This window comes from Stegodyphus dumicola, chromosome 12 (genome assembly GCF_044657685.1).
Source record: "Stegodyphus dumicola isolate Sdum_Otavi_A_Nest chromosome 12, ASM4465768v1".
NCBI lineage: Eukaryota > Metazoa > Arthropoda > Arachnida > Araneae > Eresidae > Stegodyphus > Stegodyphus dumicola.
In genome coordinates this window covers 41,911,220-41,934,742 of record NC_140779.1, presented here as the reverse complement: position 1 = coordinate 41,934,742, position 23,523 = coordinate 41,911,220, and the positions used below count along the sequence as shown (strand labels likewise).

At 34.1% G+C, this 23,523-nt stretch overlaps 2 protein-coding genes across 3 annotated transcripts in view; one reads left to right on the top strand and one right to left on the bottom strand.

The window, feature by feature from the left end:
• The window catches only part of LOC118184787 (uncharacterized), a 197,908-nt gene extending 183,965 nt beyond the window's left edge, over nucleotides 1-13,943 (bottom strand). For both annotated transcript variants that reach the window (XM_035354515.2, XM_085827652.1), the window contains exon 1: nucleotides 13,638-13,943. The gene's annotated coding sequence lies outside the window, so the exon portion shown is untranslated. The remainder of the gene's footprint in view (nucleotides 1-13,637) is intronic.
• A 396-nt stretch (nucleotides 13,944-14,339) lies between these two features.
• Nup35 (nucleoporin 35) overlaps nucleotides 14,340-23,523 on the top strand; it is a 64,355-nt gene continuing 55,171 nt past the window's right edge. The window contains exon 1 of the mRNA XM_035354514.2: nucleotides 14,340-14,498. Within this exon, the coding sequence (XP_035210405.2) occupies nucleotides 14,459-14,498 (40 nt within the window). The 5' untranslated portion in view covers nucleotides 14,340-14,458. The remainder of the gene's footprint in view (nucleotides 14,499-23,523) is intronic.

The following is a 23,523-nucleotide window of genomic DNA, read 5'->3' as shown; positions in this document are numbered from 1 at the left end:
TTAAACTCATTTGTCGAAGTACCACTGTATATGAAGGAGTCGGAGTCAAAGTAGGAGTCATTAAAATTCCAGGAGTCGGAGTCGGTCATTTTCCCTACCGACTCCACAGCCCTGATTATTATCATTATCATTTTGTTTTTTCATGTACTGGTTTATTTTAATTTTTCTCTTAACATTTTCAGAATTCTAATTCTACATTTATAGGTGTTTTATATTTATTTTTTGGAATTTCAATTTTTGGTCTTTGTGAAAAATTGGTTCTAAATTTCTTTATGTATATAAAAACAATAGAATTTTTTATAAAGAAAAATATATAATTATTCCAAGAATTCACGCGCATTATACCGCAAAAAATTGATCAGTTAAATGCATAAAAAAAGAAATTTAGAACCAATTTTTCAGAAAAAAATTACATTCAAATGAATAAATTTCAAAACATCCTATAAATGTAGAATTAGAATTAAAAGAAAAATTAATATAAACCATCACAAGAAAAACCAAAAATAAATAAGGTAAAAAAGAACATGAAAGAAGACGAATCCAATCAACTCCGACAGAACATCGTCAGGAAGAAGATATATCCAAATAAATTAGAATTTAGAGGCTTCATATTTTCAAGTCGTCATGATAAGCCCATGAAGTTAAGGCTTTTTACTTTTCTAACATTTGTCCTTTACTTCCTTTTCTTACCTTCGTTTGCATTTTTCCTAAAACTAAATTTGGAATTTAAAAAAAAAAAAAAAAAACATTACTTTTTTTTCTAAATAGCATTAAATTCACCATTGGAAATTTCTAGACACTTTTTACATTAGTTTTAAAATGTAAAAAACCCGACTACCTTTTGAGTATCTGACAATTTTAAAGTACATTAAATATTTGGACTATTATTATTTATTATAATGTATAAATTGATTATAATGTTCTCACTTTTTTCTGCTTTTCTTTATTCTATTCCCTGTTTTTAATTGAAGTTTTTTCAACATTTTAATTGCAATTTGTTTAAAATTTAAATACGGGTTTTAATTTGGGAGTGTTCGATATGTTTCACAATTAGGAATAATTCTTTGTTCTCTATTTAGTTGACATTTCAAAGTGTCAGTATTTTTTTGAATTAAAAGTTTTTCTTTGAAATTCAAAATTCCTTGCTTTGTAGCATTAAATTCACCTTTTGGGAAATGGCTTTCTCAACTACGGTTTTTAGTTTCGTCAAAGAGGTCAAACTGGCAGCTCTAAGCGTCTCAGATTCTAAATGTTATTTTCATCGTTTCAAACTGGTGTTTGACAGAAGGTTCTAGCAAAGTTTTGTCTAAAACATTTTTGCTACATTGTTGATTATTCTCCATTTTAAAGAAATTCTTCGCTGAAAGTTTTGATTTTTTTTTTCCTACGTATTATGGGTAAGTTTTTAATTTTACAAAAGATTCATTTTAGAGGGAAAATTTTGATTAGTGAATTTACTTTGGATTTTAGCCATTTTTCTTGCTTGAGTTGTCATATTAAGAGTTTGGAGCCGTTTTTTAAGCACTGGATCTTTTGATAGAGAGCCAGGTCAAAGACGACCAAGAACAACAACTGCACCAGAAGACCGCTTTTGTCGTTGTCGGCTCGAAGAAACCGCGAAACGACTGCAAGAGATTTGGTTTCACACCTTCAGTCTGCGACAGAAACTCGAATTAGCCGTTCTACTGCTGTACGAAAGCTCAACGAGATTAGATTGTATGCGAGAAAACCAATGGATTGTGTCCCACTCACTCCAGCTTCTAGAGGAGCCCTTTTAAATTGGTGCCGTCGTCATGTTCAATGCAGCCAAGACGACTGGGTCCTAACGAGTTCAGATATAGACTAGACTTAGACCCCAATCCTGGGTCCTCAGAAAGGGAACTGCCACTCGAGCTTTTGATGTCTAAGGTTCAGTGGCCCTCGTCCACGCAGGCGCAACTCCCGCAGTCCCAGCTCGGCTTTATACAAAGCATTGAACAAAGCAAGAAAACGATGCAAAAACAGATACGCTAGGATACCTTTGCCTCTGGGCACCACTCCATCGGCAAACATAACTCGACTTGGTGCTCTGTTTACTCTGTCAGTCCTCGTCACGTGAACTGAATGGAATCCCTCCCGAGGACCTGGTGGGTAATCTCCGATCTAGCTCCACAACAGCCGAAGGAACGGACACGACAGTACTAGTACGGTTCCTGCCAAGCCCTAACCAACCTCCGAATGAACGGGGGCACTAGTCCTGTAAAGACTGATTTTATACCCCCGTGGTTTAAGCTATTCGGTAGTATTCGTCACATACCGTTGTGTGTCCCAAGCTGAGTATTTGAAACCCCGTGATTGAGACTGCCTAATGTACAGGTCCTAGCCAGGACTCCCCAGAAATTCTCATGATTCAACCCCCAATGGATAGTCCAGATACAGTTTGAACAGTGACTCTAGACATGAGAGAGCAAGAAACACGTATTTTGCGTTCCCTTATCCGTGAAATACTCCGTTTCTGCAACCGCGGTTTAATACACTGCTCGACATTGAAAACGCAACACCAAGGAGTGGTCAGAAAGTGATGAAATTTGGAAAAAAGACAGAGACAGCAAGCAGCAATAAGTGATTTTATTTCAAAATGATAGAATACAGAGCGAGAAAGGCGTCGGCTCAGTAGGATGTAGGACCACCGCGTACAGCGATGCACGAAGAAACTCGTCTAGGCATAGAGTCAATACGAGTGCGGATGATGTCCTGAGGGATAGCTCTCCATTCCCTTTCAACCATTTGCCACAGTTCGTCTTCTGAACGAGGCAGGGGCAGAGTCTGCAAACGGCGTCCAATCACATCCCACACATGTTCGATTGGTGACAGGTCAGGAGAGTACGGAGGCCAGGGAAGCATCTGTATACCTTGCAGAGCATTTTGGCAGATGCGAGCACTGTGTGGTCCGGCGTTATCCTGCTGAGAAATTGCATTAGGCAGTCTCTGAAGGTAGGGGATTGCCACCGGCCGCAGTACATTATCCAAGTATCGTTGGGCCGTCATAGTGCCCTGAATACGAACTAGAGGTGACCTGGAATCGTAGGTAATAGCGCCTCAAACATTATGCCACGTTGCCGCGCGGTGGGGCGTTCCACAGTTACTGCCGGATTAGATCTGTATCCATGTCGACGCCACACATGTATGCGGCGACTGTCGTTGGATAAACAGAAGCGTGACTCATCTGAGAACACGACGCTTCGCCATTCTGTTGTCATCCACATCCTCCCAGTCCGGCATCATTCTAAACGTTGGCGTCTATGCTGTGGGGTCAATGGCAGTCTTCTTAACGGATGTCGTGAGTGCAGGCCACGTTCAACCAATCGAAAAGAAATAGTTCTGGTCGGACAGGAACATCCAAGGTATCTTCCACATGCTGCAGAATCGCGGTACAAGTGACTTGCGGGACCGCCACAACATGTCGGCGGATGCGTCGATCTACGCGTTCTGATGTCACTCTGGCTGCACCTGCACCCCTCCTTCTTCCCACATTTCCTTGTTCCAACCATGTTCGCCATAGCCGATGCACCGTGCTCGCATCCATGTGGGTATCAGCTGCGATTTGACGTAAGAACCAACCCTTCTCAGTCCGATCATCATACCCCTCGTAAAATCTTCTATCTGCTGGATGTGCCTTCGCTGACGGCGGCCTGGCCATTCTCTCCTATTACACGTATCCTCCGGAACAAAAAACAACTTTCTTCGATAATTTGTCTGGCAGAAATAACGACACGAATACTGCCCATTCTGCACGTTGCTTCCTTATATATCTTAATATATCTTACAATATCTTACTTCACGTGAAATATCAATTAATCATAATAAACGTAAAATCACGTATCTTACTTCACGTGAAATATCTTACTTCACGTGCGTCGGAGAGCTGCGCATTTCACATCATTCGCATAACTCAGTGACGTGCGTCTACTCTAAAATTTGCATAAATTTCCGACCACTCCTTCTTGGTGTTGCATTTTCAATGTCGAGCAGTGTAGTTTGGGGAAGAATCATGACAAACGGCCGCACCGAGCTGCAGCATATCTTTCAAGGAGGTTCTGTAACGGAGATATGCGAACGAGGAATTGGAACACCAAGTTAGACTGTTTAGGGGTGCTGTTGGCCCAGAGATTTTGCTAATGGACGACAATGCTCATCGAGCATATGTGGTATCAGAATACTTGCAAACAGAAGATATCACTGTCTATACTATACTATTTGCGAACTGTATGCCAATGCATTACTTTGAACTTTTATGAACTATTACAATTATAAACTATTGGGATGAATGAGCTATTTGTCTTTGATCTACTAAATATATGGACAGTGTTATTTATTTTTAAATATATATATATATATACATTGAATTCTTAAACTAAAGTAAATTGAATTGTACATTTCATTATATATTGAATTGATGAGACACTCAATTATACTGTTCATTTAAGTACTGTACTAATAGATTTGGATTCTCGGGATTATACTATCTATTGATAACTAGTCGGAATTGTATTGATTGTGTCAAATGTATTTTACCGAATACAGTATATGTATTGCTGCCACCAAAACCAAATTGTACAAGTCGAAACTGGATATGTATCCAAAGCATGTAAGTGCGATGACACCACCTGTTAAATGTTATGTACATTTGTATATATTTTCGAAATTTTAATAAATGTCCGAAGTCTTGGTTGGGAGTCCCGGAGTTCACGGGAGGTCTCGGGACTGTCGGTGTGAGGTGAAACCTGTGATCTTTTGGGCTATCTCTAGATCGAAGTGTGGTGGGACTATACCTACATTACTTATAGTAAACATTGGGTGTCCCACTACATTTCTACCAGACCAGACCGGAATGGATTGGCACCTTGCTCAACCGACTTGAACTGGATTGAGCATGTGTAGAATTCTTTTCAGGCACCGAATTTTCAGCGCGTCATATTCGTCTCCGGATCCTCCAGGACCTGGAACGTGCACTTTTAGAAGACGTTCATATACTTTAAACCTTTTTTTTTTATTGTATCTATGATTTTTTGTTGCAGTACTTTGTATTCTTTTAACGATTTATTATTTTTAGAATGAGAATTCTATGTTTTATTTTGTGTGTAATATAACTTGTGGCTATGTGTCTTGTATTTCAGTATTTGTAAGTTGCACAGAATTGTTGAGCTTTTAAATTCTGAGTGCTACAGTTTTGCAATTGTAAGAATAGCTCAATTAGATTTCGAGATATAGGCAATTTCGTTCCTGAAGAACCTTGGTGACATTCAGCGATTTCTTGCAAACTTGGCCAACTGGAAGATTCACGACAACACATTTTTCAAGCCCTACGACTGATTCCTCCAGAAGTTTCCAGAGACCCTGTTGCAGACTACAAATACGGCACGGAGAATAACGGAGTCCTGTTGCGATAGTTTGGCGACATTTTGGCAAGGCGATAAAGGTTACTAGGTAGGACTTTAGCAATAATCTAAGAAGTACACAGTTCGAATCACAATTATTTTGTCCCGGAGAAATGAGAGAGCATGAGACATGTCATGTGATATTTTCCGGAAAATTCTGATCATGATTTTAGCTAATAAGCACTTAGAAACAATTTCGCTGCTAAAGTGCAGAATCGCCCACTTATTTGTTTGGCGCTTTGTGTACATGGATAAAGTCAAGCGTGTGCGCAATGCCATTTTTGTGCAATTCTGGGATTTTTTTTAAGTGCAAATAGGTCGACGTGTACATGGATATCACGTATGTGCAATTCTTAAAAACGCGCGAAGCAGTGGGCGATTCTGCACTTTCTCCCAATTTCGCACCTAATCTTCGTCATGATTAAGCAATTTTGTTTCATAAAAGTTCTAGCATACGCGTAATTCGGCTAGCAGATTGTTATGAAAAAAAATTTTGAGTTAAAAAAAAAAAAAAAAAAAAAAAAAAAAAAAAAAAAAAAACTAGCAGGTTGCTGTAGCAGGATTTGTCACCAAATTTTCGCCAAAAAATTGCCAAGTTACCAAAATCCGAAGATTCACCCATCAGAGAATTGAACAAACTTGGCATTGCGCACTCCCTTTGTCCATGTACCCATCGATATATTTTTACTTAAAAAAGTCAAAGGATCACCCAACTCAACAGTAGAGACAAACAAAGAATACTACTAGAATACTAAACAAAGAATACTCAATAAACTACATTTTAAACCAAACAATAAAAAAGGAAAAACCTTTTATGCCACTATACAAAGCAAATATCCACTTTATTTAGAAATTTTTGTGTCTTCAATCTGTGGCACAAAATATTCCTTAACAGCATCCAAAAACTTCCTAAAACTATCTGAACTCAAATCTGTATATCGGCCTCGCCACATAAATTCACAAAAATAAGAGTAAAAAATATCCTACGTAATTCCGGACTATCCGGAAATTGGCTACTAAGTAAACTTTCATTTACACACCAGTCAATTAATACTCTTTTCCCTTTTTGTTCCAAATACAGTCAAAAGTCGTTAATCCGGACCCCCATAATCCGGAATGATCTATAATCCGGACCTCAAAGCTACAGACTTTCTCCGCATGCGTCAACGCATAATGCGTTCAAGCATGCGCGTAATACTTTTATGCTTGTGCATAATACATTTACGCATCCACGTTTAATGTATAACGGACAGTATAAGCTAAACTAAAATTATATAATTCAGTTAATGTTGCAGATTGCGTTGTTCGTTAATCTTCAAATTGGATCTGGCTTATTATTTTTTGTAGACTGTTAGCGCAATTTTATAAAAGCAAGCTTGAACTTTCGATTATGTCAAATAGAATTTCCGATGCTGGAGCTGCCAAAGGATCTACAAAGCGAAAGTATGTTTCGATGTCCATCAAACAAAAAGTGGAATTGCTGCAAAAAATGGATAAAGGCATATCCTTTGTTTCTCTAGCCATTCCGAAATCGGTTTATCAATTCCACGCCGCTCTGCAGCAGGGGGGACATAGCGGCACGCAATGAATTGGAAGTTGATCTGTCAGCACCATCCTTATCTTCAGGGCAGATGTTTTTATTTTATTTGGCTTATAATTCCTTACTAAATGTAGTATTTCATCCCGATATACTCCGTCTTTTATACGATTAAATCAAATTCCTCGTCATTATAATTCGCGGCTAATCTTCGGATTATGGTAACTTGGCAATTTTTTGGCGACCAACCCTGCTACAGCAACCTGCTAGTTTTTTTTGGACGCCATTTTGTTTTCACGAAGTAAAGACATGTTCCCCCCCCCCACACACTCAACATTTTTTTCCAACAATCTGCAAGCCGAATTACGCTTAAGCTAGAACTTTTATGGAACAAAAGTGCTTAATCATGATGAAGATTAGGTGCGAAATTGGGAGAAAGTGCAGAATCGCCCACTGCTTGCCGCGTTTTTAAGAATTGCACGTACACGGTATCATCCATGTACACGTCGACCTATTTTCACTTTAAAAAAATCCCAGAATTGCACAAAAATGGCACTGCGCACACTCTTGACTTTATCCATGTACAATGCTAAAGTCCTAGCTAGTAACATTTATCGCCTTACCAAAATGTCATCAAACTACATGTTACCATATTCCAAAGATTAGCCTAATTTGCTTCCGATAGCGAAGAAAGTGACACAGAGGTTATTGAAAATGAAAAAATTTCGATTAACAAATTAGTCGGTATTCTCAACACAGCAATTATAGGACTTCAACAGCGAAACCTAAACTGAACAAGAAATTATGTCTGTTTATAGAATTGAAGAGAAAGTATTATCACATAAAACGAAGCAACTTAAACAACTTACATTGAAAGAAATGTTTAATAAATTAAACAAATAAATATTAAGTTTTTTTTTTTTTGTTTTGTTTTTTTGTTAATTTCGATACCCTTCAGATCATAATTGTTCTTTATTTCATAAATTATGGTTTCATATTTTTAATTTTATAATTTCTGCATGCCATCTTACCAGATTTAAACTGATGATCTATAATCCGGAAAAATCGATAATCCGGAATCGAAGTCCCGACAAGTCCGGATTAAAGACGTTTGACTGTAGTATAGAAACTTCAAATTAATCTTACTACATTCAGCCATTCTACCTTCTAAACAACAAAACAAGAAATATACTTCCTAACCAACACACACCACAAACCCTTACAAAACATCCCATAATTCACAACTTACCACAAGCATGCAAAGAATTACATCATAATAGGGTTTCCATAACATTCAACTACTCAGGTTACCATAAATGAAACAATAACTTTGCAATAATACAAGGGGTGCCCTTCAATCTACTCTAATCCCATATATATACAGTCAAAAGTCATTAATTCGGACAACCATAATCCGGACCTCAAAGCTACAAACTTTCTGTGCATGTGTCGCGTTGACGCGTAAGATCTTTATGGCTGCGAATATGCGTGTGTGCATGCGCGTAATACGTTTACGCATGCACGTTTAATGTATAACGGACAGTATAAGCTTAGCTAAAATTATCTAATTCAGTTAATGTTGCAGATTGCGTTGTTCCTTAATCTTCGAATTGGATCCGGCTTATTATTTTTTGCAGACTGTTAGAGCAATTTTATAAAAGTAAGCTTGAACTTTCGATTATGTCAAATAGAATTTCCGATACATATTTACTAACATGTAAAGGATCTACAAAGCGAAAGTATGTTTCGAAGTCCATTAAACAGAAAGTGGAATTGCCGCAAAAAATGGATAAAGGCATATCCTTTGATTATCTAATCATTCCAAAATATGTCTATCAATTTCACGCTGCTCTGCGGAGGGAGGGAAACGATGTGGCACGCAATGAATTGGAAGTTGATCTGTCAGCACTATCCTTATCTTCAGGGCAGATGTTTTTATTTTATTTGGCTTATAATTCCTTACGAAATGTAGTATTTCATCTTGATGTACTTCGTCTTTGATATGATTTAAATCAAGTTCCTCGTCATTATAATTCGCTTCCGATGGTAAAGAAAGTGACACAGAGTTTATCGAAAACGGAAAAGTTTCGATTGACAAATTGGTCGGTATTCTCGACACAGCAATTATAGGACTTGAACAGCGGAACTTTGTAACTAAACAAGAAATTATGTCTGTTTAATAGAATTAAAGAGAAAGTATTATCACATGAAACGAAGCAACTTAAACAACTTACATTGAAAGAAATGTTTAATAAAGTAAAAAAATAAATATTAAGCTTTTTCTCTTTTTGTAAATTTTGATACCCTTTAGATCACAATTGTTATTTCATAAATTACGGTTTCATATTTTAAATTTTAGAATTTCTGCATGCCATCTTACCATATTTAAACTGATGATCTATAATCCGGAAAATCGATAATCCGGAATCGCCTAAGTCCCGACGAGTCCGGATTAACGACTTTTGAGTGTATTTGTTTAATGTTATTAGTAAAAAGAGAATTAATTTTCCCCAAATCTTGCAGAAGATAGATAAAATCTAAGAACTACTGAAGGTAACAACTAAGATACGAAAATAGAGAGACAGTTGAATGGTTAATAAATCACCTTTGAAATTTGCTATTAACCATTTAATCATTTGGAGATTTATTAACCTTTTAGATTTGGTTGTAACAAAAAGGTTAATAAATCTCAAAATGGCATTTATAGTTGTTAAAAAATTTCTGTTATTGATTTAGCATTTTTGCAGATTCTTAATTTTTTGGCACGAGGGTTTAACCTTTAATTAAGGATATGACTTTAAAATGCCCTATTCACTTTAAGATTCTTAATTCTCTATTTGCAGGACAGACTTACTCAAATTGTAACCTAATGCCTCAGTTCTGGAAAAATGCCACAACCTCCTGTCCTGTAGACTAATTCTGCATAAGTTTTGGTTTAAACAGCCGCAATTTGATAAATGATTATGAATTATTCATTTACTAACATTATCAAGTTAAATATCAATCACAGTAATAAAACACTCATTAGCACAAAAATTAATTTTGATGTTAAATATAAGGTATGATTTTAAAGGAATTTTTAAATTTAAAATTCATTTCTTTGGATAATTCAAGAGATAAAAATATAAAAATGCATTTGCTTAGGAATTATTAAAAAAAAAAGTATAGTATGAAGAACAGGAGGCTGAATAAAAGTACTGATTAAGAAAGTTACATAAATGCTTTAAAAAATTTACTCTATCTTTAATTCAGATTACTAATATTTTCAAATGATTACGCATCTTAATTTTTTGTACAGTCTCATATAAAAGATCCATAGATTAATCGTTATAGCAAAGTGATTATAGAAGAACTCCAATTATCCGAACAGTCGACTATCCGAATCGCTTTCAGAAACTTAAGATTTTTCTAGAATCAGCTGAAGAAGGAATGGAAAAGGAACAAAATGAATAAGAAGCTCAAGAAAAAGACATGGAAAAGAGAGAAAATGATGAGGATGACATGTCACTTGAGGAATTAAGAAACATTCTTTTGCAAATTCCACGATGTTCAGAAGTTAATGCCGAAGATACAGCTGAATGGATGGTGTGTGATTAGTCAGACCCTAATTCTAAATGATGAACTTATTGAAAGTGTGAGAGAAGAAAGTGTCGAGGGAAAAGATGGACCTTAATGTTGAAGTTGTAGCAGATACAGGACCATCAACTGGTGAAATGTTTGCCAGCCTTGAAACTGTGCTGAAGTGGATTAAGCGTCATTGACAAGCGAATGCATGACTTGGCTGCCGGAAAATGGATGAATACAGTCAAGCAGCTTACTTTGACCGAGATGTTCAGCAAGCAGTAACTTTCAGCACTTGTAAGTGCTGTATGATATGTTATGTAACATACATGTAAAAGTGTTGCCTTTTCATTTTAATTAATTAAAACCTCTTTGTCTTTAAAAATATTTTTTTCAACATATAGTAAGTGCATACAATAATTAATTAAAGTGTACATAAACCCTTTCTTCAGTAAAAATCCAATTATCCGAATGGGGTTTGGTCCTAATTGATTCCAATAATTGGAGTTCTACTGTATTTCAACAGATAGGCAGCCCATTTAAAAGGGAAGTTAATCATATACTGAGAACATGTAATCTGTGCACCAATCAGCTAGGAATGTTTTCAAAATGAAATCAGAAAAATATATAATCAATTAATCAAAAGACACAGAAAATCAGAATAATCAATATATACTTTAAATATTAAAATGAATCTGACTGCAAAAATGATGATTAATTAAAAAATTATGATTCTGTGAGCAATTTGTATTCTTCCAAAAAATTTTTTTTCTGCCAAGTTTAATATGACTGAAGTCTATTTTTTTACTTCAATGCACATTTATTATAACAATAACAGAAATAACAGAAAAAAATCTGAAAGTTTTAAGATTTTATATTATGCCTAAAGGGGCTTTTTTTTCATACACAAACACATTTCAAGAGCTGTTTAGGCTAAAAATATTTAGGGTAGAGTAGACTTGTATTATGTTGTTTTATTTATGGTGGCCTGAGTTGTTCAATGTTATGGGAACCTTATTGTGACGCAATCGGGCGCATGATTCTGCGAAATTTTGAATCATGGGATGTGTTGTAAGCGTTTTTGTGGTGTGTATTGGTTTGATTCTTTAGACGGTAGAATGGAGTGTAGTAAGATTAATTTGAAGTTTCTGTACGCTTTGGAGCGAAAGGAGAAAAGAGCTTTAATTGACTTATGTGTAAATGAAGTCATTATAAGTGTCCTGTATGTAGGAAGGATATGCGTCTAGTCGAACATAAAAACTGTTTAGATGGATTTGAATGGGTTTGTAGAAAGAAAGGTTCAGATGGTCACTATGTGAAGCATTTGATCAGAAAGAGTACCTGGTTTGAAAAAAGTCATTTGAGTATGATTGATATTTTGATTTTTTACATGGCTCTGGGTATACGAAGCGAACTCGAAACTCATAGTAAGTGAATATTTGCTTTTGGTAGTGCTTAAATATATAACATGTTTTTCCTTTCTTATGTCATTTTATTGTTTGGTTTAAAATGTATTTCATTGAGATTATGTATTTTTTTTTTTGTTTGCCTATATTGTTGAATTTGGTGATCCTTTGACTTTTTAAGCAAAAATATATCGATGTGTATGGGCAAAGTAAAGGGAGTGCGCAATGCAAGTTTGTGCAATTCTGGGATTTTTTTTAAAGTGAAAATAGGTTGACATGTACATGGATAAAGTTAAGAGTGCGCAATACCATTTTTGTGCAATTCGGAGATTTTTTTTTTAAGTGAAAATAGGTCAACGTGTACATGGATAAAGTCAAAGGCCGCCAAAAATCGCCAAGTTTCGCCAAGGGGTACCCTAAACTATACTTTTACCAATATTTAAAAAAGCATATCTTGCTTATCTTTAGAAATTCTGATAGGCAGTCTCGCACACTGGAGATTAAAATATTTTATTATGTACAGTGTTGCCACTGCTTGCTTTGAAATCATTGTTTTATTCAAAAATTTGTTTAAAAAGTTCATAAAGTTCTACAAAATTTAAAATAGATAATAAATCAAATTCCAAATTCAGGCTTCCATGTGCCCAAAATCAAGTGGAGAACTGCATTATTCAATTGTGCCTAAAATCAAGTGGAGGACTGCGTTATTGTTTTCACAATGTGAAAAAGATACATACATTCATGCAGATTTTTGGTTATTTAATTTCTCTACATACAATATAGGGCGATAATATCTGGTGGCAAGAAATTGAAAAAAAAAAAAAAAAAAAAAAACTGAATGTTTTTAGTGATCTCGCATAAAATGCCTTTTTGAGACTAATAACCCTTCTGGGTTAACGCACCTTCAGCTAATAAGAATGCTGTTCATAAAACAAAACATTACCCTTTCCTTTTAAAACAACACTTTTGAAAGGAAAATTTCTTTTCAATACACAATCAATTATACATTTATTTTACCCCTGAAAGGAAAGGAAAAAAAAAAAAAAAAGAAAAGAAAAAAAGAAAAACTGAACTTTTTTTTTTCTTTCAATAAAATAGGAAAAAAGGACCCTTCTATGTTCATAAAAAGGGTACATCAGTGTATCTGAATTCAGAGAATACTAATAATAATCATCCATCAGTTTCAATCCATAACATAATATCCCAGAACATTAATGAATATTTTTAATTTTATGAAAAACTCTTCCGTAATTTAAGTGTTCTCAACTGTACTCCCAATGGATTAATATAAATTACAAACACACAAGCAAACAATGAAGTGATTTGCTCTTGGACACATCTTCCCATTTATAAAATATGAAACTAGTGATAAATTCTTTCTTGCAACTTTAAAACACATAAATTTCATATTGTTATTTGAAAATCATAAATAAAGATCAATCCAAGTTCTGAAAGTACCTTAGCACACCTTCTCAACCCCAATTTTATGCAATTACAATATCAATTCCCTTCCAAAACAAACTCTTCTGATATTATTAAAAGGATCCTCAGTTGCTACTTTTTTCCAGGAGTAAGGAGCTTATTTGTATAATTTTAAAACTCATAAATAAAGAGAAAAAAAATTAAATCTAACCACTACACAAATTTACACGAAGCAATTTTCTTTCATCTCACTTTCACACATGAAATACAGAAAATACGCCATGCAAAACATACCTGCTTATGTATTATCTTCTCACCATTTCGATAATTGCTGTGTATCAAATTAGAACCTTTAGAACCAATCACTGCTATTACAAATTCCCGATTTATATCATTATGATAGACCTTGTAAAATCACATAATTAAATGAGAATTTCAAAGAATTTAAAGTAATTTACAGGTATAAACTTTCTCCAAAGGTAACCTGAAATAAAATACTACTCAAACTTAACTTCGCAGAAATACCATATTAATATGTACATATATTCATCTACTTTCAGATTTACAAACACAAATTTAAAGTCCCCTCACTAGCGCTACCAATTCTGACAATCTGAAAAATATTACAGATCTTACCCATAATGCAACACCACAGGTAATATAATTGCCAAACGCATAAAATATTTCAAATAATTACATAAAGTCTAAATAAATTCTTTTTTGCAAGAGTATAGGAAAAATAATAATGGAACATCAGAATCATTATATTTGAAACTTTTCAAGAGAAATAAATAAGAATTTTTGTTTCTGTTCTTAAAGTTTCAAAATTTCTATGCATTTGCTTCAAATACAAAATGTATGAGAATCTTCCTTTCTAAATCATATTCAAAGTGAGATATTTTCCAGCTTCTATATAAAGACTTATAATTCAGAAAATATTTTCGCTTGATATTTACAATTTTGATGCTATTTTCTCATCTTTTATTTTTCAGATTTTTCAAGTAATGGCGATTGAGAGGTTAGTGATGTGAAGTGAAACGGGGCAAAGTTGCTAATTTCAATTTATTTATTCGGATTATAGCGTGCGAAATTTGGTTAGCAATCGATTTTTTATAATGTTTTCGCCTCTGAGTTCGAATGATGTTAGATTTGGAGGTATGGTAAAACAAAATTTTAATATTTGAAATAACTTAAATTATTCTTTTATTGTCAGCATCCTGTAGTTCTTGTTCATTGCTGATCATATTTAACAAGGAATTCAGTATCAACATTTGTGAACTAATTAGCATCCTGTAATAACTATATATATATATATATATGTTACCGTGAAACACCGAAATTGGAGAATGTTGACTTTCACCGAAGAATGTCAACATTCACCAAATACGTCGGTGAAAGATCGAATATTGCATTACATTCTTGTACATTCGGACTCTCACCGGCGTGTGTCGACAATCGCAGATATGCTCTGGTGTAGGTCGAGAAGAGAGGAGCTGACAAAGAGGCGACTAGCTGTTTCCCGCCAAATCCCTTGTTCTGGTGGGAGCCAGTCAGTTTTGTCAGTCTTAGGCAAGGTTTGATAGTGCAAGCAACGTGTTCTTAATTTTTTTTTTTCCTGATACCCTAATTTATACTGAATGGATACTGCAGTGAATTGTGATCTTTTTCTTGGAAAGTTAAATGCATTAATTGTGGGTAAATGAGAAGACAATTGTTTTTATTTATTTTTTTTTTTCAAGAAAAGTACTCTAAAATACTTTCTGAAATGGTTTCTGCTAAAACTAAGTGCAGCACAGCTTTTAACTTTTATTATTTTCCTTTATCATTTTGAATGTACTGTGTGTTTTAAGTTCCTAAGCTCTTATTTTAAGTCTCAAGTGCGTTTTTTCGCTACTGAATTACAGAGAAGAAAATATAATATTCTTATATGTTCAACATTCACTATTAGTACATGGTGAATGTCGACATTACCGGTGTAAGTCAGAAATAAGAGTATTTGGAAAATATTTCAGACATACACCAAGCAACTATGTAAATATTGACATTCACCGATGAAAGTCGTCATTCTACAAATTTCGGTGATTCACCGGTAACATATATATATATATCTACAGCTTACTTCTTAATATGGGGAAAGTGCAGAAGCACTCACTGATTCGCGCGTTTCTCAAAATCACGAATTTGAAAATACAAGTTAAAGAATTGCACAAACTCAATATTCATGTACACATCGACCTATTTTCGCTTAAAAAATCAGAGAAATGCACAAACTTGGCATTGCACACTGCCTTGACTTTGTTTATGTACACATCAATACGTGCCATGTACGCGGACGATTCTGCATCAACTTGAAAATAACAAGTCAAAGAATTGCACAAACTCGGAATCCATGTACACTGAGAGAATGCACAAACTTGGCATTGCGCACACCCTTGACTTAGTCCATGTTTTTGTCTACATAAGTGGGTGATTCAGCAATTTACCCCTCAATATATATCAAGAAAGCTGTATATTTTGTCAAAATGCATTATTATGTGCCTTTTTTTCCCTTCAAAAAATTAAACTAATATTCACTGAATATTGTTTCTTCCACTTTACATATGCTGGATTTAGAATATTAATTTTAATACAGAACTTACTATGTTATCTAATACTTAAATTGTAATCCTATTTAGTTGGTTAAATTATGCTAAAAATCAGGTAGTTATTAAATTGTTTAGTCTTATAAGAAAATACAGATAATTCTTTCTTATTCACTGCAATCAGCTTATCACTTTTCAGAGAAGAGGCATTTTTAAACAAATAACTAGATTTGGAACTACTCTGATATGCGCCCTCAAGTCGCCAAATATTTTTGGCGAGAAACTTCACGCTGCCATATTCCTATCTAAATTTTTTGTCTACATTTTGAACTTTTAGCCTAAAATGTCTCCAAAAACGCGGTTTTCGCACATGCAAAAACTACGTTTTGAACACACAATTTAGCTAAAAATCCAAAGCAAAAACAAAAAATTTAAATAGCAAAAACGTAAAGTTTCTAACCAAAAATATTTGACAAGAATCCATGTACACAGCGACATGTTTTAACTTAAAAAAACATCTACGAATTGCACAATGTAGGCAACGAATGAATCTACAAACTACGCACACCTCGCTGTAATAAATTAACATAACAACAATAAATTTCAAAGAATACCATGTACACAGCATCCTGTTTAAACTTTAAAAAATTCTACGAATTGCACGATTTAGGCAAGGAAGGAATCTACGATCTACGCACTCCTCGCTTTAATAAAATAACATAACAACAATAAATTTCAAATAATACCATGTACACAGCGTTCTGTTTCAACTTTAAAAATCATCTACGAATTCTACAGTCTAGAAACTAAAAAACAAAATAAACTAAAATAAATTTCAAACAATTTAAAAAAAACAACAACAACGACAGAAATTCATACTAAAGAACCAATGAACATAACATTCTACAAAATAACAAGGATAAAATAAAATGCACTTACCATGAATTAATGCATTTTCGAATAGCAGAAATATAAATTTCATACTGCCTTTAACATGCCGCCACGTAATCACTATCGTATTTACATGACAGCCAGACACACTATCCAGAAAATTTATACTATGGTTCACAAATAAATAAAATCACAAATCCCTACTTCTATCATGCACTGCCATTAAAAATAATCTCCCAGGCCCTCTTTCCACACTTCCAAATACCCACTACCCCTCAACAGGATAGCCACAATCATATTTCCTTTTGCCGAACTTCAATTCAACAACTACCATTTTATCTTCCCCTCCCATCTTCTCAGACACAGAGGCGAACCAACGAGCTCCAGCGAAAGATTTTTCAACGTCAACAGGGTTGCCATAGAACACGCAATCGCGCCAAAAACCAGCGCAGAACACATATCGCCACATTTGGTGAAATTAGGGCGTATATTAGAGTTGTACCCTAGATTTCTATGATAAATATGCTTTTTTTTTCAAGTCGTAAACCTTTTCTATATTTGTTATATATTTCCATTAATTTTAGTACATTCATTACATGTTTTTTACATAAATATTCAAAATCGCCGAATAAATGATGATATGGTACATAAACAATTCATATAAATAAAAATAGTATATGTAGAATCAGTGCTGGTGCAACAGCACCAGGTGGCAAAAGTTTAGACTTTGGAGAAGCTCCAGCAAAGTTAGAAAATGACAATTTAAAAGAGTTATCAAAAGTGGAATTGGAACTTATATGCGCCCTCAGGTCGCCAAATACGCCGACAAAAACATTTTTGGCGAGAAATTCCATGGTGCCATATTATTATCTAAATTTTTTTGTCTACATTTCAAACTTTAAGCCTAAAATGTCTCCAAAAACGTGGTTTTTGCACATGCAAAAAACACATTTTGAACACACGATTTAAGCTAAAAATCCAGAACAAAAACAAAAAATTTAGATAGCCGAAATGTAAAGTTTCTAACCAAAAATATTTGACAAGAATCCATGTACACAGCGATATAGTTTAACTTAAAAAAAAAAAATCTACGAATTGCACAATCTAGACAATGAACGGATATACGAACTATGCACACGTCACTTTAATAAATTAACATTACAAAAATAAATTTCAAAGAATACCATGTACACACCATCCTGTTTAAACTTAAAAAAACATCTATGAATCCCACAATCTAGGCATTGGACACAAATCAACAAAATAAACTAATAACTAAAATTACAAACAATTCCAAAACAACAATAAGAACAGAAATTCATAGTAAAAAAACAATGAACATAACATTCTACAAAATAAAAACAGTAAAATAAAATGCACGTACCATAATACGTTCGTTAACAAAATTTCGCCAGTCACACAACGTCTGTGAACAAAAGTGCCACCATTTTGCTATATCACATGTCCTTTTGTCCTTTTCTTTTCCGTTAATTACGAATTTGCTTAGATTCTCTACAAGCTCAGATTTCAAATTATTTTCTCATCTATTAATAAAAATTGTTGCTAATCTTTAAAAGACCCTATTTCAGATTTAATTTTTGGTAGCACTCTTTATTATTAAGGTTTAACATAACTAGTCAAAGAGAGGCTAAAAGATTGTAAATCGTACATTAAAAAATAGGAATTCTGGGACAGAGAAAGAGAAATAAATTAATCTTCTATAGTTAATAATTTAGGTTTATAAACTTCTTAAAAAGCCTTTAGGTCTCTGTAATAGTATTTCTGGAGTTTGAAAGTCCTTCAGCAAAAACTGCAAACAATCTTTAATTTTGCTCATCTGACATTTCCATCCCTTTTCTGTGATTGTCATTCTTAATGTAAATTACCGTATTTGACGGCATATAAGACACGCTTTTTTTCCTAAATTTGCTCTCAAAAACGTTACCTTCGTCTTATACGTGAAGGTAATTGCATTCAATAATTGTTTATTTGGCTTTTACGAAACGTGAGAACTAAAAGAAACCACGCTATTGAAACCTTTTTTTCCTTGTGTGTGGCTGTCTAAATAAGGGTGCATCTTATATGCCATTAAATACTATAATACTTCAGATGAGTATAGAGTTCAATGCATGCAGCTCGTAACATATTGGCACTGTAAACAACAGAGAAGAATTAGGCAGTCTAGAACAAAACTTTCAGGATGTCTGATTAGTTGTTCACACATCCTTTTGAAATAGATACAGTCAAAAGTCGTTAATCCGGACTCGTCAGGACTTCGGTGATTCCGGATTATCGATTTTTTCGGATTATAGATCATCAGTTTAAATCTGGTAAGATGGCATGCAGAAATTCTAAAATTAAAAATATGAAACCGTAATTTATAAAATAAAGAACAATTATGATCTAAAGGGTATCAAAATTTACAAAAAAAAAAAAAAGCTTAATATTTATTTGTTTACTTTATTAAACATTTCTTTCAATGTAAGATGTTTAAGTTGCTTCGTTTTATGTGATAATACTTTCTCTTTAATTCTATAAACAGACATAATTTCTTGTTCAGTTACAAAGTTCGGCTGTTCAAGTCCCGTAATTGCTGTGCCGAGAATACCGACTAACTTGTCAATCGAAATTTTTTCGTTTTCACTAACCTCTCTGTCACCTTCTTCATGTCTTTATCCATTTTTTGCAGCAATTCCACTTTTTGTTTGATGGACATCGAAACATACTTTCGTTTTGTAGATCCTTTGGGAGCTCCAGCATCGGAAATTCTATTTGACATAATCAAAAGTTCAAGTTTACTTTTATAAAATTGCTCTTACAGTCTGCAAAAAATAATAAGCCGGATCCAATTCGAAGATTAAGGAACAACGCAATCATCAACATTAACTGAAATAGATAATTAGATAATTTTAGCTTATACAGTCAAAAGTCGTTAATCCAGACTCGTCTGGACTTCGGCGATTCAGGATTATCGATTTTTCCGCATTATAGATCATCAGTTTAAATCTCGTAAGATGGTATGCAGAAATTCTAAAATTAAAAATATGAAACCGTAATTTATAAAATAAAGATGAATTATGATCTAAAGGGTATCAAAATTTACAAAAAAAAAAAAAAAAAAAAAGCTTAATATTTATTTGTTTACTTTATTAAACATTTCTTTCAATGTAAGTTGTTTAAGTTGCTTCGTTTTGTGTGATAATACTTTCTCTTTAACTCTATAAACAAACATAATTTCTTGTTCACGCTGTTCAAGTCCCGTAATTGCTGTGCCGAGATTACCGACTAACTTGTCAATCGAAAGTTTTTCGTTTTCACTAACCTCTCTGTCACCTTCTTCATGTCTTTATCCATTTTTTGCAGCAATTCTACTTTTTGTTTGATGGACAGCAAAACATACTTTCGTTTTGTAGATCCTTTGGGAACTCCAGCATCAGAAATTCTATTTGACATAATCGAAAGTTCAAGTTTACTTTTATAAAATTGCTCTTACAGTCTGCAAAAAATAATAAGCCGGATCCAACTCGATAATTAAGGAACAACTCAATCATCAACATTAACTGAAATAGATAATTTTAGCTTATACCATCCGTTATACATAAAACGCGCACGAGAAAACGTATTCTGCGCTTGCGCACACGCATATGTGCAGTTGTAAAGGTCTTACGCACATGCGTAAACAACTATGTGCATGTGTCAACGCGGCGCATGTGCAGAAAGTTTTTAGCTTTGAGGTTCGGATTGTAGATCATTCCGGATTATGGGTGTCCGAATTGACGACTTTTGACTGTATTATTAACAAGAGTTTTCTCTGTAATGAAAAATAGCTCTTGCACTTCAACCCACTGTGGTAAAAACATAACCTTCAGAAAAATGAAGGTCATCCTTGCACTTGTCGTCAGTTAATTCAGAAATTCTTTAAGGATATAGAATAAAGTATTTTAATGGCTAAAAGGGCAGAAAAAGCCTTCAAAAAGGATAACAATGATCTGAAAAAAATTGCTGATGTTAGGGAGAGCTGCTGAAGAGAGCCATGTATTTCTGCAGAGTTTAACTGCCCTTGCTTGAGAACTGATAGGAACAGTAAGGACCATCTAGAACAGGGTTTTTTAAACTGTGGGTTGCGACCCCCTTGTGGGTCAGGGTTCGCCAAAAATTTTAGCAGTCTCGATATTTCTTTAACTTATTATAATAAATTTACAATTACCAAATATTTTTATACAACGTATCTGAAAATAGATAAAGATACAGACAATACAGACAAAGAAAAAAACGAAAACTTTTCGACGCATTCTTTTTATAATATAAACGTTCATTTTCTTTGCTTTGCATGTGACACTGTCATTTCGTCTGTCACTTATTTAAAATTTTCACATTGTCTTAAAATTAGAAATTAAAGTTAATGACCTAAAACTGCTATGCTATATTACAATACAAATGAAAGAATTGACAGTTACACTCACGTGTGTGTTTTGTGCAATGCTTTTATGGGGGTCCTGGGGGGTCGTGAAAAAATCTCAATGATTAAAAGGGGTCGCGACTGAAAAAAATTTTAAGAAATCTTGATCTAGAACATTTAGTCTATATTTTAGAGTGCCCCTTGGATTCTCGCAAAATTGTTGTTTCATTTATGGTAGCCTGAGTAGTTGAATGTTCTTAAAACCCTATTATGACGTGACTGGTTGCATGATTGTGGTGAATTTGACTAATGGATTTTGTAAGAATTTTAACCAATGGATTTTGTAAGAAATTTCAATATTTATAAGGGCTTATTTGTGTGTTGGACGTATTTTAGGAAGCATGATGTTTATTTTGTGCTTTATACTGTAAAATGTCTGCTGGTGGTATGATTAACCCAAAGTTTCTGTGCACTTTAGAATGATTGGGAAAGAAAACATTGATTGACTGGTGTGTAAATGAAGATTTAAATGGCTTCGTTCACCTCTTGGTAAATTACACAGTGAGAGTTAAGGATTTGGAAACTGGAGCTCATATCAACACTATGAAAGGTGTGTAGGGTGTAATAAAAAGGGATTTTCGAAAAAAATGCCTTCGACAGTACAGAGAGTACTTTTCATTTTTACTTTTGTGAATTTATGTGGCGAAAGCAGTACACAAATTCTAGTTTTAAATAATTTAAAATAGTTTTTGAATGCTGTTCAGGAATTCTTTGTCTCACATACCAAAGAAACATAAATTTTTTAATAAGTCGATATTTCCTTTTCTATTGTGTAGATTACATAACATGTATTTCCTTGTTTGATTTAAAATGCAGTTTATTCAGATTATATATTTTTTGTTTTAATTATGTTTTATTGCATATTGTTTCAGATGTCAGATTACTGGGGAGGGCGTTGGAAGTAAACAGGAATGGTGCCAAAAAATCACCAATTTTCACTAAGGGGTACTTTGAAATATATTTTTACCGAACATTCCTTGGGAGCAAAAATGACACTTTAAAATATTTCTTATTTAAATGTTAACAATGTTGATTGGCTGTTGAGGAAATTTTTCTATGGAACTATAGGTTTTAGCAAGATTTATATATCGTAGATTAATTAATAACTGCAGCCTTGCTATAATTTTTATAAAAACTGCCCTAGTTTTCAAATTTTATGTGTAAAATTCCCCCCCCCCCTTTTTTTTTTTTTTTATTTTCTCAATGATTAAAGTTGTGGCAGTTCGGAAATTTATCATGAGATTTGTATTTAAAATGCAAAAAGTTGGTTGACCAATTTAAGTTTGTTCCCCCCCTTTTTTTTTCCTGTAAATTTAAGTTCTTTTGCATACATTGTCAAGTTTTTAGTGGCTTTAAAATCACTTTGCTTACAAAAATTTTATTTTAGTGATTAGTTGTGTGACAATATTTTTAACTAATATAATAATGTTATTGTGGTATCTTTGACGTAAGAATAGTATTGTTGCAAAATGCCCAGGCCTGCAAAACAGGATAAGGGTTGCCAGATTTGCCACAGAATCTCCTATTTGTCGAAAAATTGGCGATATGCCACAGAGAGAGCGAAAACATTCTAGAATGAATTCTTACCGGTTTTCGCAAGAAGGTTCTTGAAGGCAGGTCAAAAACTATATACACTTTGCCTTGATGCGGAGTAGGAAAGTATCTGGAGTATGTTGAGTTCAGTAGTAGTGTCTTGAATTCAGAGATTAGCTTGAGAATAATCGACTGAGCTGAGAGCTGTACTTTAGTGCTTTGTCGTGAAACTGTCTTCACCATTATCTGTGTTGCTGATTGTTTCAGCACATTTGCCATTTTTTTTAATGACTGTAATGTATCTTTGGAGGTGTCTTTTGTAATACTGATGAATAAATTGTGTTTTGATTCTTCATCAAGTGTTGTCATCATTCACTCCAAATCCATAAACCCGTAAACTGCAACAACTGGTGACAGAAGTGGGATTTGCTAGTGACTGCTGCCAGTGACCCACCTGCACGAGAAAGCCATGACGGAGGAACTGAAGGTTTTGGTGGACTTGTTAGCTGAGAAAAAAACCAGATAGGAGGAGATGAAGGCTAAGATCAAGAGCAAAATAAAATCGGGTCAAGAAGAAATAAAAGCTGGACAAGAAGAAATAAAAGCTGGACAAGAAAAGCTGCAAGAGCAATTCCGGCAGATGGAGGTGGAGCAAAACATGATTAGAAGCGACATCGTGGAGTTTAGGAAACTGAAGCTAAATTAGAAGACATGA